Genomic DNA, 17,354 nt, shown 5'->3' on the forward strand with positions numbered 1-17,354 from the left:
GAATAACTCCCATCTAGAACATTCCCCCTGTTAAATTGCCTCCGGACATTTGCCCCCTGCTAATTCACCCGGTTCATAGCCCTTCGGATAATTTCGATTTATATGATAACTCCTGTGTGCATAATCGCCCCCCTCCCCTGGATAACTCCCGGAATTTACCCAATGAAAAAATTCACTTTTTCCAGAATTGTAAATATTGCCAACGTTACGCCTGGGGTTGCTTTCATAATTTCAATATAAATTTTCTTTCGAGCGCATAAACATTAGAAGCCGTTAGAAGAGGGACAAAAAAACTGGCAAGGAGGTGTTGAAGATGTCCCCTTGATTAAAAACCGTCTTCATGTAGACGCTGTATGTTTTTGTGAAAATAATAAAATTCTGGGATATTTAAGAAAAAATATGCGGTGTGTATTGATTGATTTTGCGGAGGTACGACCTCTCTGGCGACATGATTATAAAGAGAGGTCTGGGTACAAAGTGTTAAAACATTATTTACTTTCTCTGCCTCGATTGTTACGGGGACTGTTACGAAAGGGAATTTACCTGCGTCAGGGAATTTCTTACGAAGAAGAAAAGAAGAGTGCACGCAAAAATTTAAGAGGCAAGTTGTAAAAACTTTATTGATTTCAACATGGCTAAATTTTCTTTCTACTATGTAAGATATTTTATTTTATTTTTATATCATTTGTTAAGTTACACTTGTATATTTGTTCTATATAGCCAAAGTTTATGACAAGCGAGCATTTTAAGAAATACAGAAACAGTTGACCAAATTGTTTAACTATCAGTTATTTCATCGTGGTAAAACAGCAGCTATTGTTTTTATTTGACTACCTTCAATCTGTCTATAGAGTTATTAGCTTTGCTGCTTGCCATCTAAATTTTTATTTAACCAGCTTAGCTAGCTAACTTGTTATGAGGGAAATACCCTTCTGAAATGTCAGTGCTTATTGTACATTTATACATTCCCTTGTTTTTTAAAATAAATTATGACAATTGCAATGCAGACAACAGTGTAGATACAAAGAAATTTGCAAATTTATGACTCTGCAAAAGGTCAAATATACCCTTGTCCCCCATTTTGTCAATCCGTCTCTTAAAATAAGAATTTAGTCAGCCTTTCAAGGATACTTTATTGTCAAGAAGATTTATAGGGTTGAAAAATGGAGAAAAATGCTAAGAACATTAATTTGTGTACATATATTTTGACGAAGAGCATGCTATATTGAATCTAAATGTGTCAAGCACACACCCATTCACTGCAATCATTGAGAGTAGAGGTTAGCATGTTTGTTAAACTTGTTATGGAAAAACATTTACCTACTTTAATTTTTTCTTACTGGTACTGTTTTTTCAATCCCTTAAACCAAAAAATCAGCTTTAGTGAGATTTTTACCTCAAATTTGTAAGATTCGAAACTTCTAACTTGCTAGTTTCTAGGGTGGCGTAAAAAACGTCCCTAAATGGTGTTAAGTCAATATTCAGTGGTGGTAGAATAAGGGTGAGCGTTATTTTATGACTGCTGTTAAATAACATGTAAGTTAAGGAACCTATTCTGTGCATTATTTAATTCGCCAGACTTACAACAAGTACTGTGTTAGATAATGCTTTTTAAGGGGATATTTTGATATAAGTCTAACAAAAAAAGTACAACATGTTTTACACATACTTTTAGTGCCGTACATTGGTAAACTTCTCATAAAGTTACACTACAGCCATGGGAATCGACAGCAGCACTCGGCAATGCCTTCGTATTTTGCACTGCTGACAGCAAAAACAAAATAAGGATTTTGTTTAGCTATAGGTTTGTAAGAAGCAAAGTCATATTTCAGGCTATAAAGTGGTATTTTCAATGTATTTTTTTTGAACAAACTCTTGAAAAAGTAATTATGTGTGCATGATTTCTGTTGATTATCTGAAGAAAAGAATATATAATATATGCACAGTGTGGTCCCAGTTAGCTCTCTGAGACTAGCTGGATCAACCAGATAAACTATATCATAGGACAAATAAGAAACATACATAAAGCAAAAGTTTTGAAATGCATAGTAACTCTAAAGGTGGTGATACACGAGCCGATGAATCGAATTTGATTAGTCAAATTTGATTAATTGTAAAAATCGTATATGATTTTGGCATGCTCAGACTTGTTGAATTCGTTTTTTAAAAAGTCGGACCAGTTCAACTTTTTGATTAATTGAAAGGTTTTTAGCAAATCAAAATGCTTAAAATCTGTACATCAAATGTGCGTTCAAAAAATGTGAGTTTCAATGTAAAAATAAACATTGGTAGAGGAACTTCAAAAACATGTCGTCAAAAAAGGATAAAACAGAAACCAACGAGATTTTTAACAGTGAATGAAGCTTTATTAACAGAAAAGTAACAAATAACACACTCTGCGTCTAACTGTAACAGCAGTGAGTTTAACTCTGTCTTCACTCTCTAAAGACATTTTATCGAAATGAAATTGTTTTATATTAATGTTCAATATAATTTCAATAAATCGATTTTAATTAATTGGATTGTGTATCATCACCTTGCCACCTGTTAAGTTTCGATTTTATTTTAATGCTCAATATAATTCTGACAAATCGAATTTGATTAATCGGATCGTGTATCACAGCGTTAATCGATAAAATATATTTTTGGGTTTTTTTAATATTATTGACAAAGATACAAACACATAAAAACAGTAAGATTAGACCTATTGGGTTTTGAGGTTAGGAGAACTTGAGCAGTTTATGGTCATGGGGGGGGGGATAAATCTGAGGGGGACGTAAAATTTAAGAAGGGGGGGGGTGCTCAATATATTGGGAGTGCATAATAAGAAAATTATTGTTTTTACAATGAAATGAGACCAAAAGAACAAAAAGTTGTTGCCATAAGCCTTATCACAATAAATATACCCTAAACGACACATCATCAAGGTAATGGTGGTGCAAACTATATATATATATATATATATATATATATATATATATATATATATATATATATATATATATATATATATATATATATATATATATATATATATATATATATATATATATATATATATATATATATATATATATATATATAATTACAGTAAAAATCCAGGGTTTCTTGAGAATAGAATTTACAATTACAAGGAGAAAAGCTTTGAAGGCAAATATCCTGTATTTATACACATGAATATATAATATATGTTGTTGAGATTTAGTTACTTCATTTGTCTTTTTTATAGTTATGAAAGAACAATCAAAGCAAAAACTGGGCTCATTGTCTAAAAAGAAAGGAAATAATGTAAAGGGGAAGACAGAAAAAAAGCAGAAACAAAAAGCTAGTAGTGTAAAAACATTGAGAAAACTGCCCTCTGCAAACAACCCTTCTGATAGTGATCAATCGGATAGCAAAGATGAAAGAATGTCATCTATAGGGCAGCTTATTGATGCTGCGAAGTTGATTGATAAGAAACCTTGTAAGAACAAAAGACGGTTACGGTCAAATGAAGATCAATCTTCGGATGCACCATTGGACAAAAAGAAAAAGACTAAGGGTAAGTCTGTGCAAAATGACGGGAAAAAAAATGATGCTGATGTGAACAGTACAATATACGCAGCATTGGCTGCTGACAATTTAACTGATGAAGGTAAAAAAGAGCTTAAAGGCATTATGGACGATTTCGATCCAAAATTACTTCAAGGACTGCTTTCACGGTTAGCAAAATTGGAAAAGTATAGGGGTGGTAATAATGAGAAGGAGAATGCAGAATCAAGTAGTACAGAAGAGCAGAAAGCATCTGTATTGGAAAAGAAAGAACCAGAATCAAAAGATTCTAATACTGCCCAACTCAATCAAAATTTATACGACTATCCACCCATCCTGCCTCACATGTTTTATCAAAATCCACTAATGATGCAGATGTATTACACACAGTACATGTTAAGTCAATTTCCCGGAACTGCTTCATTCTCAAATGGTACCATTGGTGAATACCAACATGGAGCCAGCACGTTTACAGGGCTGCCATCTTCCTCAAAGTCTGTTGAAACCAATTCAGTAAAAAAGCAATACGACAACGAGTTTCATGAAACAGACAAGGGATCTTCCATTGTGACAACTTCATCAACAGATTTGAGAAAATCTACGTCTCGAAACTCTGTAATTGCTGAAGATAAACGAAATGAGATGAGTGAAGAACGTTTTTATTCATCTACACAAACGTCTGTTCCTTATGCAGTACCATGTAGTGTTGTAAAAGATACAATGAATGTTACTGTAGTTGAGTCTGTTTCACAACAGCCAATGCCTGATAAATACGAGAACTTAGACGTTTCTCAGAAATCCGATTGTAGTGCGGAAGAGCAGGATGGTAAAAGAACTTGCAGTAAAAGTTCTGAAGACGTTGATGTTGTCACAGAATACAACAATGACGAGATTGTCAAAAACAGTGACGATAATGACAGCAATATGTCGGCAGAGTTTAATGTGCAAGAAGAAAAAGTGAAAGAAGAAGACCTGCCCGAATCGTTGAGTAAATTTATAAAGCCAACAGGGACATCTCCAAGACCTTCCTTCTTGAGATTTGTTGATGATATAAATGACCCATTAAAGAGTGGCATAAATGATGGTGAACCATCAAACAGTAAACCTTCCATGAGCAAAGCAGAAACATTGCAGAGTAGTGTGATCACAAGTTCTGTGGCTAAAGTGAAAGAAAAACCATCCAATAATGTCGAGGTCATCGCTATTTCAGATGAAGAAGATGAAGATAAATGTGAAAAGTCATACCACACACTATTTTCTGTCAAAGAGCAGGAAAAAGAAAAAGTAAAAACTGCAGAAACAAAAAAGATAAGCATTGCTGAATTTTTAGCTGGCATACCTCCAAATTTACGAACAATGCTGGACAAAGGGACTACAACACTGTCAAGCATACTGGCCACTGCAATTCGTCAACAGCATCGAAGCGGTGATACTTTAGAAATCAATGCTTCCCTGAAAGGGTTGTTGGCTGGTGTTAATGCTAGTCTTACACCGGCATTAGATCCAGGTCCCAGTAGCATTCCGAAGTTAAAAAAAACAGCGAATAGTCCAAAAAATGTAGTTCAATATGAAAGCATTCCATTCCCTGAATCTTCACGAAATTTGTATTTACAAGACGAAGATGGGGACACGTAAGTTTGACATTGGCTCGCTTCCATCTGTCTGTCTGTCTGTCTGTCTTTATCCGTAATTCACGCTACAATATGTATGTTTTATGTGCAGTATTTCTTTCCATGTCTAATATATTTTAGCCAGCCATCTTTTAACTATTGTATTTTAGAATCCTTCATATAGCCATTGCAAAGGAAGATGTGAAGTTATCTCTCAACATTATCAAAAGAATGAAGGGTTTTCGAATGGATATCATGAATACATTAGGACAGGTCTGTGTGTGTTCTTTTGTTAGCTTTCAGATTTTCTAGTTTTCCAAATACTTAATATGTGTTATTTTAAGGTCATAATTCACTTCTTTTTAATGTTCTCATTTTTATAAAATGTCCAAACTGTATTAAAAAACTTACAAAATAAAGGTAGTACCTATTTTTGTCTGATTTTTATTAAAAACTTATTTTGTCCTAGTTTTTTGATAGGAATATGTGCTGAAGTTTTAAATCATTAAAATGTAATGAAAGAGATATTAAACGGTCATCGAGTATAAAAATAATAAAAACTCATTTATTCTGACTTTCACATTTTAGACGCCGCTCCACATGGCTTTGTATGTTCATAAGACGGAGATAATCGATGCCTTATTGCATCATGGCGCTAATGTCAGCATTTTGGATGGTCATGGCAATTCAGTGTTGCATATTGCATGCGAAGAAAATTCCCAGGTCATGCTTGAATGTTTGCTCAAATTTGCAAGTACATCACGTGATGTATATATAAAATTTTTTCATATGTTGAAAGGAAAGAATAACCAAGGTTTGACATTATTTTCTTCTATAATAAAGTTTCAAAGTTATGAAAACAAAAAAAAGTTACAGTTTTTGCCAAGTCCATTTTTGACCTGATTATATAGAGGACACGAGCAACATTTGCTATGTATGCAACGAAATCCTCATCAAATTTGTCCCCGGAGTACGGGCACTAAATGGATTCAGATCTATTTTATTTCCGAATTTGCAGAGCAAATTTTATGCACCATGCAACATTTTTTTTCTTTATTGTAGTAAAAAGTAGATATAGGACACGCGCATAAAATGTCCCTCCTGTCCCCTTAACAGCCAAAAAAGCTTTGTTTCAGACTTGAATAGTTGTTTAGATAATTTATTAGCACCTTCATTTTTCTTGTTAGGCCTAGCAGCGATTCATATCGCTATCCAAAAAGGAAACATGGGTGTTATTGACCGCTTGATAAAGTTTGGTGCAGAACTGAACATTCAGGTAAGGTTGTGGCAAATCATTTTGCACTTTTTGTATGCGCCTGCTCTGATAAGTTTATTTTTATCTATTTTTGTTTCTCAGGAAGAAACTTCAGGCGCTACAGCCCTGGTGATGGCGCTGCAAAGATATGACTGGGTGTTGGCACGACGTTTTATCGAAGAAGGAGCTTCAGTGAACATTCCGACTTATTCAGGGTATTATCCTCTTCATTATGCTGCGCAGGCTGTCAATATGCCCATGGTGAAGTTGTTGATATCCCACGAAGCTGAGATGGGAAGCAAAGCTGTAGAATGTCCGGATGTCAGTGAAATTTCGAGAGAGGTAAATGTAACCAAATGATTAGAATAGTGAGAATTTCTGATGGCGAAATATTATTGGCATTGAAATTGACATAGGTGAAAACAGTTACTCGCCCCGCTTAATTTACATGTAATCCGAATTATTCTTATTAGTCGAGGCTATTTCTTATTGTTTCATCTAAAACTCTGTTGCTATGGAAACCATGAAACCACCTTCACTTAATTTATTTTTAGATAAAACGTCTGCTTGAGAAAGAGATGCGGAAAAGGCGTCGAAAACGGCACCAAGAAACTCAACGCAAATCACCGTAAAGTTTTATATACCACGTCTCACCACTAGCACACACTACTTCTTGCATTTCGTACGCCTAATATCTTTAAACAAAGGATACTTTCATCAAGGCGTAACAAAATATAGCGTTGAAATGTAAATATGCGCACAATATTTTTGAGCTCCACAATCTGCTTAAGGATATGTAAAGAAAACGTGTATGTTTTGAGTAATTACAATTTTAGTGAGATGAGTTTAAGAACGCACCTATGTGTAAACTCTGTATATAATTTAATTTTTGTACCTGTGTGTCATTGTAGCAATTGAATGCATATTCTGTACAAATATATATTTAAAATGCCAGAAATAAATTTATTAAAATAATATTGATTTTTTTGATTTTAATTCTCCGTTTCATTGTTTGTTTTTTCTGTGGATCAATTAAAGGTAAATGAATAACAGAAACTGTTAGGTTCAAAAAATTCAGGATGGATCGACTGATATTTTATAAAATAAGCTGAAATTAACAATTCCCAGTCCTATTTATGTATTGAAGTAAAAAAAACTATGAAGTACAATATTATAAAACTAACAGTTCTTAATTATCGTAAATTATTATTTAAACTAAGTTTTTTTTACGAAGAAAGTGGCAAAATTAAATGTTAATTGATAGCACTTTATCTTAATCTTAAGCTAGCGCTATCAGGTAATTTAATGTTGATATTATAAGGTTGTTTTTAGCTGGTTGATGGTGATGTGAATTGCTTTTGTGGAACACAGCTTAATGGTTGATGTGAAAAAAAGTGTTCAATCCTATTCGGAAAAAAATTGACATGGCTTTTGTGCGACGATTGTTTAAAATGGAATTAAGTCATATCATGGTGAGTGTGACCACAGAGTCATATTTACAAACAAAAACTGAGAACAACTGTGTACATAACGTCTTGAATTACTATTACCAATTTTTTAAAAAACGCAACGCATAAAACCCACCCGACTAATACTTGTAACTTCTTAATTTTTAGAAAAAATAGTTTTTCGTTTCTTTATTTTGGCACAAATTAATTTGACACGTTACTTGTTTTATTTAGCGAATTTTACAAAAACTTGTCGTTTTGCTGAATTTTCTTCCAGGCAATTTTTTCAGAATGAGGTAAGATCTAAATTCAAACCATGTGCGGAATAATTTAAGCATTTGCAGGGTTTAATTCCGAACTACGTATGACTAATGCAAGTTTATAGTAACCTTGACCAAGTGCTTTTCGTCTTGACTTGGTATAGAAAAAGCCCGCACCCCCTTTAAAGAAGCTTTACCCTAAAAAGAATTTTTAAAAATATATAAAAAACAACCGCACCTCCTTTGAAGAAGCTCAATCTTTGAAAGAATTTTTAAAAATATTAACCTTGTCTCTAAGGCATTTTATATCTTTTCTGACAACCAGGACCGATACGTGTCATATCATTGTCCCGATCTCAGAAAAGATACAGGATGCTCTGGGGACGAGGTTGCAGAAAAAGCGCGTTTAATTGCAACGCTCGCATAATTTTTCTTTACCAACAATGGCTGTGGCAACCTCATCACCAGGCTTTCTAGGTTTTTTAAGCTACAAAGAAACCTTTTCACGTACGGTGCAAAACAATCGTAAAAATACTGGTGACGAGGTTTTGTCAGTCCTATAGTACCAACGGAAAGTGAAGTAAAAATGAATTCTGCAAAAATTTCTTCCGTTAAGGTAGGTGTGCATTTGAAGCCAAAAACTACGGTAGGTAGAAAAAAAATTGTCATGAATTACGACACCCTTTTCTGTATAAATATTTTTAGTTCCAAAAAGATAATTTCTGAATATTAAATTAATGCAAGAATTAGTAGATATTATACGAAATTTGAATGCTTTCAAGCAAAGAAATTCAAGTATAGATTACACGATATATTCTTTCTTAACACCTATGTACCTCGCACAGGCCGGCAAGAAACAGAATAGCTAATGAATGGAGAAGCTGGCTTAACACATCAAGACAGGCTCGACATTCTTTGACACCACTTTCGTGAAGCCATAGCGATTTTTCACTTGATATCCTTGCTTTACAAATATTGACAACTTTTCTTAAAATATATCGCAAATCAAGTGTGCAAGGAGCTAAAGAGAACGAACAACCTATGTCTTGGTTGCAAAGATATTTTTTTTATGCTGGTTATATGGAACACAATAATATTTCGGCAATTTTTTAGTGATTTTAGACAAGCAAGCCAAAATGTCGAATGTAACAAGCCAAGCTATTGTTGAGCTATCAACAAAGGATATCGTTCTTGTTTTTCTCTTTTGCGTTTTAATGACATTTGGTGTTTTTGGTAACATGCTCGTCATATATATATTTGGCGTAAGATTTAAGAAACCATTATCCAAACCTGAATTATTGATTTTATTTCTTGGTATGGTGGATCTATTTGTTTCACTGACCAACCCAACCTTGTATGTGTATTTCACGCTCACTGGTTACACGCGGTGGGATTTTGGTTTAGCCGGCTGTAAAATATTACCCGCGGTTGCACCTATATCAACAAGCTTCTCAGCTGCCATTATATTAATAATGACAATTGACCGGGATCGATCTATCATGGCACCATTTAAAGAAGGCTTTAAAAAATCTTCCATTTATATTGCACTAGCCGTTTCGTTCGTGTTGTCATGTATGGCTTATATCAATTACAGCTTGAATTTGAGCATATCTGCTTATGGTTGTGGACCAGAAACCAACCCTGGGTATTACATTTCTAATATTAGCATCCTTTTAGTGAGCGATCTTGTCTTCTTTAGCGTGTTTCTGACAACTTCAGTTCGGATTTTTCTGCGACTTCGAATGAATAAAAAGCAACCTATCAAAATGGGTGATATCAAGTCGGAAGATTTACGGAAGAAGCGTTCGAAACGTGTGATTCGTTTGGTTTTTGCGATGGGACTGTTGTTTGCTGTTTGTACGTACCCCAGAGATATACTTCACTTGGCATTTAATTTCTCCTTCTTGATACCACCGACCATAAAAGTGACAAAAACTGTTCAATTTCTTAATTCCGCTTTTAAAGTTCTTCACACCGCTAATAGCAGCTTCAACATTTTTATCTATTCGTCTATGAACAGAAAATTTCGGAGCGAACTACTGTTGTTTTTCCGTCGCTTTGGCTTCTCGCGCACAAACCTATCAAAGCGCGTTCAACGCATGGTCAGATATAGTGCGGAAGTAATAGGGCGTCAAGTTAAACTCGATGTACCAAATAGTAATAGCAGTGTATCTCTTGTATCATACACAGTCAATAAAAATTCTCCACCTAAAGATCGCTCAACACCATTGGCTGAGACAACGTCATTGTCGGTGTCTAGCATGGAAGTTCCTAGTACGGTTGAGAAAAAGCTATCTATTCGTTCTGATCGATCGCGAAGATTAAAGATATATAACTGCGATTAAAACAGGGAAAATTTTTGAAAATTCAAGAATTCGAAAGAAATTTGTGGTTGTTAACCAGAAGAATGACGTCGTGATTTGTTGATTCATTTTCTGCAAAATTGAGTAAAAGACACTTTAACCCTAAACTTCTAGTTGAACCAAACAAATATAGTCGAACGAAAGAAATATGGTCAAACAAACATAGTATTGACATAGCTGAATTGTGTTGGGAAATGGCTTACTTCTTTAATACAACGTTTGCTTAGGAAGAAGATTCATGAACAAAATCAGAGCACAATCTTACATTGATTAAAAGCAAAGCAAAGTAATATCATATTATTTTAATTTTTATTGTCAAGGTTTTTAAATTCTGTATAGTATATATACTTAAAGCATAGAAGAAGCATTAAGAAAAAGACAAATTGGCCTAAATAAAATACTTGTATAATTATGACATTGTTGTGGAGAAAATTTATAATGCGCAGCTGAGGTCGCAGTCTCTATGTTCTAATATCACACAAGAGAAAAAAAACCTACAGGAATATTGATTATTGAGCATATTTTTGTTCACGTATTTATATCAAGTAAATTTTTTTCTTTTCCAAAGAGACAACTTGCATTGAGCTTGCATCATAATTGTAAATTGTGAATTATGAAGCTCGCTTTGTCAGACAAAAACTTTAATCAGCAATAAATAACTTTAGAGAGAAAATAACCAAAACAAATTGCAGTCTTTACGGAAATAAACTTTACCTTACGGAAATTAATTATCGCAAAATTTTAACTTACAGGAATTAATTATCCAAAAATTTTACCTCCTAGTGTATTTTAAGGGGTCAATTTTTTTTGTGGTATCTTATTTTTGAAATATTTAAATTGCTCTAAATTATTTGTCGGCCCATATTTTTGTCAAATTTATTTTTTGACAGCCTAAATTTTCGTTATCTCTTTAATGGACCGATAGGTAATTAAAATAGAGTTGTAGATTGCGTCCTTCAAACGACACGCTTTTTTTGAAGAAATATTGTATTTAACATAAAACTCAATTTCTTTTAAAAACGAAGCAACTATGGAACCTTAGATTCAAAAGTACGACTCTTACTGTCTCAGCTAGGTCGAAATACCAATATGTCATCTATTGGCCACAAATCGTGATCGCACTCTACTTTGAAGTGCCAAAATGGAGGTTCATATGGAAAAGAATTAAATTCTCCTTTCGGCAGTGCTCAGGTTAACCAACGATGAGGTAGGAGATTGCGAGAAACTTGATTTAAAGTCAAAGACAGTCGGCGAAAAATAATGGAAACTTAGGAGTCTTCGAAACAAATATTGTGGAGTTAAAGCAACAGCGAACCCATATTGGATAAATTAATAAAAAAAGGGAAAACCAGCAACAGTTTTCGGGACTTGCCTTGTTCTAGAAAATGTTATGCAAGTTTCATATACAACGACAAATGTGAGTAAAACTAAAATTTAATTCCGATTGATGCACGATGGATGCAAAGATGGAAGGCTCTAAGCCACATTGAGCCACAGCTAGAATTTTGTACCGCTTTTGAAAAAAACAAATATGTATTTTGTGAAGACTCAACCTTATTCCAGGGCCTGTTGTCTCTTTTTGTATATATAACAATGCGACGAGCAATTTTTGTCAGACCTATCCATAAAAACACCGCCAGTGAAACAAAGTCTTGAGAACGAGATTAGTAAAAACTTTCAATTTATTATAGGTAGAACAAACAAACAATAACTTTTTTCCACATTTGGACTGTTGTGGAAATACAAATTACACCACTTTCCATTTTTAGATAGAAGGAGTCTTCTGGTGTGCGCAATACAAGGGGTTGGTATAAAAGTGGGTGGTGATGAGGCGTCTTTATACTTTCCTTGCTTAAAAATCTTTAAACAGAATAATTACTTATACAGTGGAAAATAGTTTAAGAATTTAAGAGTGTGTTTTGATTTTCTAAGGCAAATAATTTGAAATCAGAGTGTCAAAAATTTCACACATATATAGTCATGAACTAACTGCATAAATATCTTTTCTCTTTGATAAAAAAAAGTGTATGGGAGCGAAGTGTTCAAAAAAACGAAAAACTCAACAACAAAAAAACGAAAAAATATCTAGTTTGTTTACCACAAAGTTGAATTACAGCTACAAGGAACATAACTGCCTTTTCACATATATCCTTGTGAACTAATAATCTAAACAATGCCTTCGAAGTTTTGTTTTTTCTCGTGTCCGTATACTTTACAACAATGCATTCGCGATATCTTTGTTGTTTGCTTGAATCAAATCGCTAAAACGTGTTTCCTTGTGTTCTTCTTGTTGAAAGCTTGCAGCAAAGGACGGGAATATGGTTGCTCTGTTGAGATTCTTTCTCAACTCGAATGGAAAATCACCATCGTGTTTCATTTCAACATCGTAAAGTAAATCTTTATCTTTGTCACAGCTAAGGCTTCGTGATGTAAATGCACTTTCCTGTCCGTCAATGCTGAATATATCGGAATCGATTTCATTTTTTGTGCTTAACTGAGACGTCTCCTCATTTTTGAGCTGTGAATCACCATATAGGGAGAGGCTACCTTCATTTCTGGAACTGTTTCTAGATCTGTTTCCTTCACCTGCCAGCTTGTGTAATACATCTTGATCTTGTTGAAGTTTGGCTAATCTCTGTGTGAATATGTTGATGTTGTTGGATGTGGAGGCTGTTGGTGACTCAGAACTTTGTAAAGATTCCGCACTGTCCTCCCGAAGTAATTTGTTGCTCAAATTAACATTATTGTTTTGTTTCGACAGTCGACTATTTTTTGTCTTATTTCCCATCATTTGTTTATAAAGATCCAAATACAAAACTCTGTCTTTCAAACCTCTGTTTTCTTTTTGCAGGAGGTCAGTTTCTTGTTTGTACTGGTTTATCGAGTTTTTGGCCTCGCTTAACTTTGTAAGCAAATCTGTGCACTGCGTTGAGTAGGAGTGTTTTTCTACTCTTTCTTTCGACAATTCATCGTGAACTTCTCGTAATTCTTTCTCGATGTTTAATCGAGACACAATCATACTGTCAAATTTTTCTTTCTGTTCTTTAATTCTTGTCGTGCATTGCTCAACTGTACGTTGTGAAATTTCATATTTTGTTTGTAAGCGTTGTAAATCTTCCTTCAAACAAGAGTTTGCTTTCGTCAACTCTTCAATCTGTCCTTCATACTTCGTTTTTTCTTTCACGACGATATCAAATCGTGTTAATGTTTCCGCGAGTTCTCCTTCGTTTTTCTCCATCAGTTCCATTAACTCTTTATTTCTATTTTCGTATCTTAAAATTTCGTTTTCTTTTCCCGCTAACTCTTGTTGTAATTTGTTTGCATTTTCTTCGCTACTTCGGGATTCTGCTTTTATCTCTCTCATATTTCGTTCAAGGTTATTTATGTTTTCCTCAGCAGTAACTAACTCTTCATAATAACGGTTTCTTTTATCAGCAGCGTTCTTCAAATCACGTTCAAGTTTATTAGTTCGACCTAAAATAAATGTAAATCTGAGACAATGAGACCAAAAAAGGGAAGTTGTTAGACAAAATTAAAAGACAAATATTGGAGAATAAATTTCATTTAATCTTTATGAAGTTAATCTTCGTTCCCAGGCTCCTTTTTGATATATCGCAGCAGCTATAACATCAAAAAATGTAAGAACGAAGTCGTGTTTCAACTGAAATCTCTTTATACGCAAGTTATGCCAGGTTTCTCGATTAAAAACAAGGACGCCAAAATGATTTTGCGAAAAGTTAAAAAAAATACTAAGCCGATAAGAAAACAGTGAAAGTGGTTTAAAACAGCTAAACTAATTTTTTGAGTCTAAGCAGATAAGAAATATGGTATCTCACCTATGGCGTGCGAAGCCTCCATTTCTGCTTCTCCAATCCTTTGCTTTGCATTTCGTATTTCTGCTGATAACTCACGATTGTGACTCAAGTTTGTATTTTCCGAAATTTCAAGATCTGAAATTTTCTTGTATGCAGCCAATGCTTCTCTTTGCATTTCATCCTTCCGTTTTAAAGCCAGTTTATTGATTTGTTGAAGTTTAGAAATTTTACGAAACGAGGATTTAAGTTCTTGCTGCAACGTTAGGAATTTCTTATAATAATCATCTTCTCTCTGATACGATGTGGAACCTGCTTCGTCTCTCAGAGGGGAAGTGACATCATTTCTTTCTTTAACTTTAAATCTGCTGTTAATTTTATATTTATGTGACATGTTAGAAATTTCATCATCTTCTCCATTTCGAAATTCTTCACTGGGATTATTACGTACGTGGCTGATATGACTTTTAATGTATTTATAGTTTTTCCCGAAAACTTTCGGACCATGATTCCTGCTGCCGCACTTAGTGCCAACATGTGACTTTGATGAGGTTCTTCCTACTGTTAATACAGCTGTAGCATTTTTTAGTAGCGGGACTGCGGAAGTTCTTGTCACAGTTTTAGACTTATTAAAGTATTTTTCGTTATGGTCGATAGCTACTTCTTTTGAAGTTCTCTTCTCTTGTTGATGTGGTCGATTTGACAAGAATGAAGGACTGAATGACTGTTTAGAAGTCTCTTTCTCGTGAGCTCGTTTGGTATCATCAAGTATAAAGGACATGCGGTGTTTCATAGTGTTGTCATTCTGTTTTTCGACATGCTCTTCAGGGTATTGCTTCTCCATTACATCATTCGCATATGTTGGCTGACTTTTGGGGGGCCTTGGTAAAGCTTTTGGATGGTTCATACCTTCGGTTAATGGTTCCGACTTTTCGCATTCACGACCATCATACACAACTGCAAATATATTTTGTGCTTGCGTTTGAGATGCTTCACTTTTCTCTTCACAATCATATGGCTGACTATTTATTGAACCAAATGGATCGATGATGCTTAATTCGCTATCTTCTTCATCGTCCATGACAAATGGGTTATGGCTAGTACTGCGTCTGGAACGAATTGCAGACGCCGAGGCTGGTGCTACGGATGAGTTGTGTGCTTGCATATCTTCATCTTCTCCTGAGAGCGTTTGGAGGTTTTCTGGAGGTACATCCCAAGTGAAATTTATACCATCTAAATCCGCTATTATTTCTTCCTGTGTCATATTCGAAGAAAAATCTTCGTCCAAAATTCTGTTTTAGACTACATAGTTCATATGCTACTTAAGTACGCTGTTTCTATAATGGTTTTTATGCTGGGGATCGTGTTTTAAATCAAAAAACGATTAAGTAAAGGGACGCTGATATGAAATTCATCAAAAGCTTCAAAATTTATTCAGAGCATTTACGAGATTTAAATTATTAAAACATTTCGAAGGGATATCTTTATAACGTTTTACAGCGTGAATCTTGCATTCATTAACACCAACCACTGTTGAATATTTTATGATGTTTTTTGAAAGGTTAATAAATTCGATTAAAAGAAAGACAAAATGAGCAAACAATTTTTACATTGCGTTAGGATTCCCTTTCGAATCTTCAAATTATATTTTCGTTGAATTTTTTAACTCCGGTGCCTTATCTATTTCGTCCTTACATCACGTGAAAAAGTCCGAGCTCTGGTTATGAAAACTATTTATACACGTTTTTGCTCATCCTCGTCTCCAGGGGTTTGTTGCCTAATTCAAAGTCGGCTAACAGTAGTTTCTTCGCCAATGCCTCGAGATGTCAAAAAAGGCAAGAATCCCTATAGAGATAGAGAAATGTATGTTCTGGCACAGTCGCGTGGACACGTCACATCCACCCCCAGCAAAGTCAACGACAATCCCCTAATAGTCACCACACCATCCGATACCATCCCATATTAATCTGCATAGGACCTAATATTTTGATGACGTCATCAAAAGTAGATAAAAAGACCCCCCTAATATTTCTAACACAATTTCCTAAAAATCAACGCGCATACAGGGAATTTCCACAAAGGAAATAACTGTGTTAGTTTTTCAGCAGAATGAAATCCTTCGACAAACAAAAAAAATGTATATAATAAAGAGAATGGAATCAAAAACAGTCAAACAATTACGTGATATTGCAAAAGGTCGTGGATTTATAAGCTACGTAAAGCTGAATTAATTGAATTGTTGGAGAATGTACCACAGAGGCCACAAAAATGGATCAAGATTGTTGAACAAAACCCCTGGGTGCTCCAATATGTGCCGGATCGGTTCAAAACACAAGACAAGTGTAATGAGGCTTTTGAAAAATATCCCGACATCCTCTACATACCGGATCGGTTCAAGACGCAGGACATGTGTAACAAGGCCGTTGAAAAGTATCCCCTTTTGCTCTCCCATGTGCCGGGTCAATTCAAAATGCAGGACATGTGCAGCAGGATCGTTGAGGAGGATTCCCGTATGCTTTACCATGTGTCGAACATTTACAGGACGCAGGACATGTGCAGCATGGCCGTTGAAGGGTATCCCGAAATGCTCTACCATGTGCCGGATTGGTTCAAGACGTAAGGTATGTGCAATAAGGAGGATCTTCTTCCAATAGCCTGGCATCCAGATAGAGTCATCGATTGGTGCTTTTCGGAGGATGAAAAGGCAGGTCTCAAAAAGTTGTGGGGGTTAGCCTGAAACGTTATCGCAATTGTTGCAAGATAATACTACTAATAAAGATGTGTATTAACTGTCAATATAGTTTGAAAAGTATGATTTTCATGAACTTCCTTACCGCCATTGGTCTCTCCCTACAACTTGTAACTTTGGTATGCGTACAGGAGGAGAAGGAGGGGTCTAATGAACGGAGGATTAAGGATATTGAGGATCGTCTTGACATCCTAATAAATGAATGAGCATTGTGACGACTCTTTGGCAGTACTCGATGCATATGACAAATGTACCTGTGGACGTAGGTTCGTGGTAAGTGGTAAAATGTTATGCTGGCATTGCTACCATGGGGGTGGCTGTGCATG

The 17,354-nt window shown here is 34.9% G+C and overlaps 3 protein-coding genes across 3 annotated transcripts; 2 read left to right on the forward strand and 1 right to left on the reverse strand.

The window, feature by feature from the left end:
• The first annotated feature begins 399 nt into the window (after window positions 1-399).
• LOC130636879 (uncharacterized) lies at window positions 400-7,377 on the forward strand. Its single transcript, XM_057446728.1, has 7 exons — window positions 400-601; window positions 3,230-5,162; window positions 5,312-5,414; window positions 5,730-5,955; window positions 6,329-6,417; window positions 6,499-6,738; window positions 6,951-7,377. Exons 1-7 carry the CDS (start codon window positions 400-402, stop codon window positions 7,026-7,028), a joined length of 2,871 nt encoding a protein of 956 aa, XP_057302711.1. The 3' UTR covers window positions 7,029-7,377.
• A 1,905-nt stretch (window positions 7,378-9,282) lies between these two features.
• On the forward strand, window positions 9,283-10,586 carry LOC130635441 (tachykinin-like peptides receptor 99D). The gene has a single exon (XM_057444772.1). It carries the CDS (start codon window positions 9,319-9,321, stop codon window positions 10,447-10,449), a length of 1,131 nt encoding a protein of 376 aa, XP_057300755.1. The 5' UTR covers window positions 9,283-9,318; the 3' UTR covers window positions 10,450-10,586.
• A 1,952-nt stretch (window positions 10,587-12,538) lies between these two features.
• On the reverse strand, window positions 12,539-15,716 carry LOC130635972 (reticulocyte-binding protein 2-like). Its single transcript, XM_057445524.1, has 2 exons — window positions 14,304-15,716; window positions 12,539-13,941 (listed from the first exon to the last, which is right to left on the reverse strand). The coding sequence occupies exons 1-2, from the start codon at window positions 15,541-15,543 to the stop codon at window positions 12,680-12,682; spliced, it is 2,502 nt and encodes an 833-aa protein (XP_057301507.1). The 5' UTR covers window positions 15,544-15,716; the 3' UTR covers window positions 12,539-12,679.
• Between the last annotated feature and the right edge of the window lie 1,638 nt (window positions 15,717-17,354).

The sequence above is a fragment of the Hydractinia symbiolongicarpus genome, chromosome 3 (genome assembly GCF_029227915.1).
Source record: "Hydractinia symbiolongicarpus strain clone_291-10 chromosome 3, HSymV2.1, whole genome shotgun sequence".
Lineage (NCBI taxonomy): Eukaryota > Metazoa > Cnidaria > Hydrozoa > Anthoathecata > Hydractiniidae > Hydractinia > Hydractinia symbiolongicarpus.

What these genes read in the sequence shown, in the direction of transcription:
- LOC130635972 (XM_057445524.1), bottom strand. Translation starts at nt 15,543, where the DNA reads ATGACACAGGAAGAAATAATAGCGGATTTAGATGGTATAAATTTCACT. An exon ending in GGAGGCTTCGCACGCCATAG is followed by an intron (nt 13,942 to 14,303) that starts GTGAGATACCAT and finishes CATTTATTTTAG; the next exon opens with GTCGAACTAATAAACTTGAA.
- LOC130636879 (XM_057446728.1), top strand. Translation starts at nt 400, where the DNA reads ATGCGGTGTGTATTGATTGATTTTGCGGAGGTACGACCTCTCTGGCGA. An exon ending in TCATGAATACATTAGGACAG is followed by an intron (nt 5,415 to 5,729) that starts GTCTGTGTGTGT and finishes TTCACATTTTAG; the next exon opens with ACGCCGCTCCACATGGCTTT. An exon ending in GAAAGGAAAGAATAACCAAG is followed by an intron (nt 5,956 to 6,328) that starts GTTTGACATTAT and finishes TTTTCTTGTTAG; the next exon opens with GCCTAGCAGCGATTCATATC.
- LOC130635441 (XM_057444772.1), top strand. Translation starts at nt 9,319, where the DNA reads ATGACATTTGGTGTTTTTGGTAACATGCTCGTCATATATATATTTGGC.